The sequence below is a fragment of the Tubulanus polymorphus genome, chromosome 9 (genome assembly GCF_964204645.1).
Source record: "Tubulanus polymorphus chromosome 9, tnTubPoly1.2, whole genome shotgun sequence".
NCBI classification, from domain to species: Eukaryota; Metazoa; Nemertea; class Palaeonemertea; order Tubulaniformes; family Tubulanidae; genus Tubulanus; species Tubulanus polymorphus.
In genome coordinates this window covers 2210175-2218314 of record NC_134033.1, presented here as the reverse complement: position 1 = coordinate 2218314, position 8140 = coordinate 2210175, and the positions used below count along the sequence as shown (strand labels likewise).

The following is an 8140-nucleotide window of genomic DNA, read 5'->3' as shown; positions in this document are numbered from 1 at the left end:
ACAATCAATTAAATTGGTGCTTAGTAGACCCATCGACGTAGACTAATTACTATTAATTGATACTTAATTCATTAGATTGTTCACACGTCCTTCCCTGAAGCTCGAGTGAAAAGAGGAGTACCAAAATATCCTCAGTGGGCTGTTTCTTATCAAGGTACTCTTATATAACCGGTCATGAATTATCAGGTTTGGTCTGGGGTTTTTTCACAATCAGACATTTCTGCCAACAACATGTAAACCAATACAACTGACACTGATTAGACAACTAGCCAGCAATCAGAATGGCATCGACTATTTCAATTTTGAAAGTAAGAGCCACATCGTCAGCAGTTCCTGCGGTCATGACGCAATCTCATCAGCGCGCACCAGTTTCCTTAAGGGCTCAATCACCAGCGAATCCCTACCGAAATCAGCAGAGTCAGCAATGTAGAGAAATTCGTCAAAAAGAGCTTCCATCACGGCACCAGCAAGTTCCCGAGTGTCAAGTCATGACTCGTTTCAATAACCAGTCGAATCAAAATCAAGTCAATCCTCAAAAATCAAATCCCCGTAAAAAGACGAAGAACGCACAATGAACAAACGAATAAAATTCAGGAGACATAAATATGTATTTTTTTGCACAATTCTGCATTAAAATTCCCTTAAACGAAATGAACACAATTATCCGAGACAATCCATTCTCTTATCTTTAAATATTAGACATTTTCTTCGAAGTTTTTTTTTCCTTTCTCAAAAGCTTTCTCTCGAAAAGCCGCACCATTAAAAATAATAGTAATAATAATTATCCTAAGCATCCGGTTTAGATTTCAAATACAAACTCTTCAAAACGTCGTTCGTTTTCAAAACAATCAGTTCGCGCGAAATTCGCGTGTGAATTCTAAAAACATAATTTTTCGTTTTCGCGCTCGTAACTTTTTAAGCGTTTTAATAATGATGACCGTTTTATAAAGTCCGCGTCCTAGTTGTAGTAACCAGATTTTTCCGAGGTTTATTCAAGGGAGACATTACACAGAGATTTGCCGACAAAATACCACACTACCCACCGTTTGTTGAGACCGTCCCCGCCGAGACATTTTTTTTTGTACAAGATATTTTAATTAAGTTTTTTCGTTAATCTTCATTTTTTTTTAATTCGCGAGTTTTACAGTAATTTTCGTAAATTATACATAACACAATTTTTGTCTAAGTATTCGCGCGCGAGATGCGCACGTGCGACTATTTCTTCTTGGTGGCCTTGGCCGCGGATTTCGTCACCTTGTCGGCCTTGTCTTTCTTCTCGACCGACTTGATGACGCCGACGGCGACGGTTTGTTTCATGTCGCGACACGCGAACCGACCGAGCGGCGGGTACTCGCTGAACGCCTCGACGCACATCGGCTTCGACGGCACGAGCTCGACGATGGCGGCGTCGCCGTTCTTCACGAACTTCGGATTGTCCTCGAGTTTCTTGCCCGATCGACGATCGCACTTCTCTTTCAGCTCGTTGAACTTGCAGGCGATGTGAGCCGTGTGGCAATCGAGCACCGGCGCGTATCCGGCGTGGATCTGTCCGGGATGGTTCAACACGATAACCTGCGCAAACAAAAATACACAAATTCATTAGTTACGATTCATGTCACATCCATGGTTCCCACTGGTCATTCCTGAATTGTGATACTTTTCATTAAACGTAAATAAACAAAATCCTAAGTATTTAACATTTTGTTTACAAAGCTAATAATAATTCAATATATTCCTCATAATTACTTGAAATATGAATCTTTGCTTTGTTCAAGCAAGATAAACTTAAAATCCCTAAGTATTCGTTTTTTTTTTTAAATCCCCAAAAGGAAACAGAACAGACGATCAGCATTATATCTGGCAATTATGAAGTGAGATGCTACATCAAAGTGCTACGTGAAGTGTTACTTATTTTTCCCAAAACATTTCTCAGAAGACAATTTTTTAAATCCCCTATTAACTGAAAACTGCAGATAACAGATCCAAGTATTCGATAGCAATAACTGCAACAAAAAGTCCGAAAGGATTTTCATCAATTACCTGTGCGTTGAAGCATCTAGTTTCCTTGGGAGGATCGCTCTTCGAGTCACCGGCGACATTTCCTCGTTTGATGTCTTTCACCGACACGTTCTTGACGTTGAAACCGACGTTGTCTCCGGGGTTACCGACTTCGAGGGTCTCGTGATGCATCTCGACGGATTTCACCTCGGTGGTGACACCTGCTGGCGCGAACGTGACGACCATACCGGCCTTCAACGTACCGGTTTCAATACGACCTACTGGCACCGTTCCAATACCTACAAATTCGACGAAAATTTGCGATTAATCTAGGGCGACAAAGCTCCCGTAAGAAAAAATCTGTAAGTTTTAATCAAAATAGTCGACAAGAGGCTGCATTCACTGTTTAGTGTTTGACACTCGATACCCCCAAAAAATTGAGAACCTTTTGTCATGTAATTATGACATAATCCTAACATTTCAAATTACCTCAATATATTTCAAGCAATTGTCACCGATATAATATTGACATTTACCGTCTTAGGAGGTAACTTGGCTTTAAAGCATTCAATGGACCAAAACATAACGCCGGACAACCAGTGTTTTCAATAAGAGCCAGGTCCAAGACCCGCCCGTTTTTTTTTTCAAACTAGCTTTCGTTTCAGGTACCGTGACATATTATGGGACCCTCCCGTTTTTCAAAGGGACCCGACTTATTAATTTCTTTTCATGAAAAAACTGACATCAACAAGCGCTGAACAACAAATACGTACCTCCGATCTTGTAGACATCCTGGAGTGGAAGACGGAGAGGTTTGTCGGTCGGTCGCGTCGGCGGAACGATAGCGTCCAAAGCTTCGAGCAGAGTTTTACCCTTAGCAGTTTCCATTTTGCCGTCTTTGTTCTTGCGTTCGATTTCCCATCCCTTGTACCAGGACATGTTGTCCGACGGCTCGATCATGTTGTCGCCGACCCATCCGGAGATTGGCACCATCGCGACGGTTTTCGGGTTGTATCCCACCTAAAATAACAACCAACGCTAATTAACGCTTACTGAACTTCAATCCTGAACTCTCACAACGGAGAGGGTCATCACAAGAAGGCCGGTACAAATTTTGAGTTTTTATTTCAGATCTACTGACGCGATTCTGACAAAAATCTGAGAAATCTCTTCTAAGTTTAAAATGTAACACTTAATTTTTTTTTTCATTGATAAAGGAAGACGTGGTCAATTAAGTAAGCAAAATCTTGTTAAAATTGCCTTCTGCTTTTCCAGATTTTTTATATCCCTTTAGTATTACTGGCCAGTGACCACCCTGTACACTGTCTAGGTAACTAAGTCAACCAAGTTCACAGGTTAGAACTTGTCAGTTGAGGGGAATTTGCCCAAAATCCTTCAGCGGCCACTCAGCAGATCGAGATGAGTCCGATCAACTAAACTTCAAACGAAAAAACGTACCTTCTTGATGTAAGCGGACACCTCCTTGGTGATTTCCTTGAAACGTTGCTCGGAGTAGGGCGGCGACGTGTTGTCGATCTTGTTGACTCCGATGATCAATTGTTTGACGCCGAGGGTGTAACACAACAGGGCGTGTTCACGGGTCTGTCCCTCTTTGCTGATACCGGCTTCGAATTCACCGGTACTGGAAGCAACAATCAGCACAGCACAATCCGCCTACGAAAATAATTAACGAAATATTAAGAGAATAATTCCTCGACATTCTTAATCCAGATGTCTCATACAAGCTCTCAGAATGGTCATAATCAAACATATCAGCTTTGGCAGCCGATTTAGAGTGGTGCATGACATCGTAAATTCATCATAGGAATGAGACATTTATCAGAATCAAATTAAGTTCGATGAGATAAGGTTCCAACTCCGGTTCCGCAAACGCGAGTTTGAGTCAAAATCAATAATGTTGCATAACAAATAAAGAGTGGAATGCGGAACTAGATTTAGTAACCTCAGTTCTACAAACTTTCAAGTTGGAACTGATTAAGGTCCCTCAAGGTTAAAGACGGTTGCAGGAAATCAGCCAAAAGCTTTCGACAGTTAATCGAGATCAATTTATTCGGACCCTCGTTTACCTGGGATGTACCGGTGATCATGTTCTTGATGAAATCACGATGTCCCGGAGCGTCGATGATCGTGACGTAGAAGTTCTTCGTTTCGAATTTCCACAAAGCGATATCAATGGTGATACCACGTTCACGTTCGGCCTTCAACTTGTCCAACACCCAGGCGTACTTGAACGAACCCTTTCCGAGCTGAAAAACAACAGATTATCCAATTTGTTACATGTTAGTTCTACTTATTTAACCAGCTCGTTTTGGTGCTAAAACCTCTATCTAACAACTCCAGACCAATCCTAATGTAAGACCAGCCTAAGTTATAGCTCATTTTGATATATAAGCTTAAACTCAAGCCAGGCCTAAGATCATTTCAGTTCTATAGCCAATCTCAACAGCTTAAGACCAGTCTAAGTTTTGGCTTATTTAGACTATAGCATAACTTAAGACCAGTTTAAGATCAGTTTGGTATAAAGCCGATCAGTCTAAGTTTTGGCTTATTTAGACTATAGCATAACTTAAGACCAGTTTTAGATCAGTTTGGTATAAAGCCGATCAAACAACTTAAGACCAGTCAGCATAAGCTCAAACTTCTCAAGACCAGCCTTACATTATCATTTTTAATTCAATTAGCATATCTACTTAAGCCTGGACTGGTCTAACCTCAACTTTACCTAAAACAACTGATTTCAATTGAATAACTTATTTATAATCTTAAGACCAGTTCCAAGTCCCAAAGCTCATGTCAATCCTCTATATATAGTTACCTCTTGAGCTTCTTTCTCGAATTTCTCGATAGCTCTCTTGTCGATACCGCCGCATTTGTAGATCAAATGTCCGGTAGATGTAGATTTACCGGAGTCGACATGTCCGACTACGACGATGTTGATGTGAGTTTTTTCCGATTTCGGAGCCATTTTTACGCTCTGAAAAAATACATTAAACAAGAGTTGCAGTTATGAAATGTTCATAAAGATGGAGTTAAAATAGGTGCAAACCTCAGAATGGTCATAGTCGACATATCAGCTCAGGAAGCCGTTTTAGAGTGGTGCAAGGGTATATTCAACATAGGAGACAGGCCATACATTAAGGAGTTGATTTCCAATACTACAGACTGCTTTACTGTCATCTCTTATCTTGGGAACACACCAATTACAAATTGCTTTTCAAAGTTTCAGGGAGTCCTCAGGACACCCGAGGCTCAGGAGTCCCCATAACAAATCCTGGGCCATATTTCACACGAAAAGGGTTGCGATTAAAAACGCTGTATTTTCAAAGACTTCGCATATATTTCATGCGGGTTAATAGGGTCGAACCTCAGAATGGTCATAGTCAACATATCAGCTCAGGAAGCCGATTAAGAGTGGTGCATGACATTATATTCATCATAGGAAATACATGAGACAGGCCACACGAATTATAAATTGCTATTAAAGAATATGGACAGTTCTTAAGCCGTCTCAAATACCCTATTTCACAAAGTCGAAACCAATTCAAAGTCTTATGTTTTCAAAGATGTTGTTTCTAAGCTAACACTTCACTCATCACTTTCATGAAAATAAGGAATTCGTTTTCTTAGACACTGGTGCTTAGTTCAACAAAGGAATTTACTCTCCCTAAACCTAGAGTAGTTGAGATAAAATAGCGAGTCTCGAAGACCAGACCTCCATAGAGAAAGACTAGACTGGATCTACGAAAGCTCGCGATTGAAATATAACTAACATGAATAAAAAGCTCTTGATTCGGAATTAAATTTTTTTTTAAAAGATTACAACTGATTCCTGAACCCTTAAGTGCTGTTTAAAATGAATTCATTATCAATTTAAAGTCCATTTAGAAATTAAGGTTCTTACACTCATAAGGCTTCTTAGTTAAAAAAAAATGTTAATGAAAATGTATTATATTTACATCCAATTTAAGAATTTGGAACAATTTGAAGGCGTAACATAAGCTTGAAAATTACTCTTAAATTAGATAGAAACTAAGAATAGCATGATTGAACGTTGCTGAGTCATTAAGAAATTATTCATTTATAAACTTAACGAAAAAGCAATAAATCGGTCAAAACCAATCCTATTTTAGGGATATTACAAATCAAGCATTGATTCCAACAAAAACGAGAAGAAAGGAGATCAATTATTCGGTCTTTCCTTTTCGAGATCGACTACAGGAAAAAAGCCTAATTTTGGAACTTCAATTTTTGAGCTGTAAAATCGACGGCACCTTAATTTAAACGCCGAAAAACCGCGGCCTCGAAAGTCGACAAGGGATTAAACTTTAAACTGCTTCATATCGCCGAAAACCTCGCCCGAAAACCGGGTACCCGTGTTTCATCAGCCAACGATAGAGCCGAGACAAGATGGCGGATTGAGGCGGCATAACACGTGTTAGCCTCCGTGAGACCCGCCTCGAAAAAACTCGATTAAACCCGTTAATTACGACCCGAAAACCCGAATCGAAACGTTCCTTACTGACCGAAGATAGTCCTCGATAATTTAGTTATAGAAATTACGGCGAAAATCTACCGAAAACGACTGTCTTACCGATTAAAATGAAGCGGCTTGTTGAGTATACGTGCGTCTCCTACGACTAACCCGGCTGAAAAGGCAGGTTTCCCGGATACCCGGATGTAGCTAGCTGAGCCACGTCACACGATGACGTCATCCACGCTCTATCTCATGAATATTAATCAGCAGTCGAATAGAGCAGGCGGCGCGCATCCGCGTGAGAGGGAGAGTTTTTCAAAAACTGACCACTCCGTGGGCCGATTACATCACGGACAAAGCGTGTCACCTTTTTAATTGCTTTCAAAACTTGGCGCTTATAGAATTAGTTTCGTCTTTAAGTGGAAATGCTTGGTTAGCCATGAGTCTCCTTTGTTACCGGGCCTTTATCGAGAACAAGAACTAAGATTTTCAGAATAAAAGAGAATGTTTTACGTTGACTTCGTGTTTCATAGTTTTAAGTTGCAAGAATTTCATTATTTTTCGATAACGATTTTTTTCCAGGTTTTTTCAAATGTTTCAAATCGCTAGACTACTACAGTCGGCATAGATTTTACTTTTGGTGGTAAAAATGCAACGAACGTATGGGGGTTCTCATTGTCTAGGTAAAACCCCCCGAATCTTCAAAGTATATATCAAAAATATTTCAAAGCGGTTATTTCTCCAATTCTATTCATTTGCAATAAAACTGCAATATATTTGGAATGCGCAGTTAACTGTTATAATTAGATTGTGAGAAAAAATTGAATTTAATGAATTTTTTGGTTTTTTCTTATTTCGACCTGAAATATCTATGAAGGGTTTTCAAATTGTGGTATACTTCGCATTGCGCAACGATAAATTATCAAAAATATGAAATTTTCATTTGAAGCATTTTAGATTCTTATTCAAACTGTGCGATGAACTCTAGAACTCTCATTTCTAGAGCGTGCGCGAAATTTCAGCATCAATTAGTTTATAGATCCTATATGTTTTAATTGAAATTTACACAATAATTTGTGAATAAATCTATTTACACTCAAATATGGGCGATATTTACCTACTTTGAAGATTTGGGATTTTTAACGCCAACAACCATACATTCATTGATGTTAATTAACATTTAGTATTAATGAACTGTTAATTTGTACAGTATGCCCATGATATTCTTTAATTATGCCGTACAATGAAATATGAATAAATTGGATATAATTATAATGACGTAAATTGACGACCAAAAGATTGTGTCCGACTTGCGCTCCGAGTCAAAAGGCGGCGGATTTTAACCTATGCTTTGTAGAATTGGGTATTTTATCTGCTAAGGCTAGCCCCTAATGCTTCCCGATGAAGTAATTTGGAGACATAAGTTAATTTGAAATATTCTTTGAAAAAGGGGGTATTTTACCTGAAATTGGGGATTTACGGATTTAAAAGGGACTTTTATTACATAGCGCCGCTTGACAACGGATAAAAATCAAGGCATTCGATGATTGTATTGATTGTGTTATCATTTAAACTACTTGCAATTACTCAGTCTCTTGCACGGCCTCTATAATTGTGCAAGGTATATTGACATCTCATTCAATCTAA

The 8140-nt window shown here is 39.2% G+C and overlaps 1 protein-coding gene across 1 annotated transcript; it reads right to left on the bottom strand.

Annotated features, from left to right (window-relative positions):
* Positions 1-589: 589 nt before the first annotated feature.
* LOC141911101 (elongation factor 1-alpha-like) lies at positions 590-6715 on the bottom strand. Its single transcript, XM_074802061.1, has 7 exons — positions 6611-6715; positions 4835-4993; positions 4086-4265; positions 3457-3672; positions 2772-3018; positions 2041-2297; positions 590-1572 (listed from the first exon to the last, which is right to left on the bottom strand). Exons 2-7 carry the CDS (start codon positions 4982-4984, stop codon positions 1216-1218), a joined length of 1407 nt encoding a protein of 468 aa, XP_074658162.1. The 5' UTR covers positions 4985-4993; positions 6611-6715; the 3' UTR covers positions 590-1215.
* Positions 6716-8140: the final 1425 nt, after the last annotated feature.

Excerpts from the sequence above, each read along its gene's own strand:
- LOC141911101 (XM_074802061.1), bottom strand. The coding sequence starts at position 4,984 with ATGGCTCCGAAATCGGAAAAAACTCACATCAACATCGTCGTAGTCGGA. Across the intron at positions 4,266-4,834 it reads TCGAGAAAGAAGCTCAAGAG|CTCGGAAAGGGTTCGTTCAA; the intron begins GTAACTATATAT and ends GTTGTTTTTCAG. Across the intron at positions 1,573-2,040 it reads CTAGATGCTTCAACGCACAG|GTTATCGTGTTGAACCATCC; the intron begins GTAATTGATGAA and ends TTGTTTGCGCAG.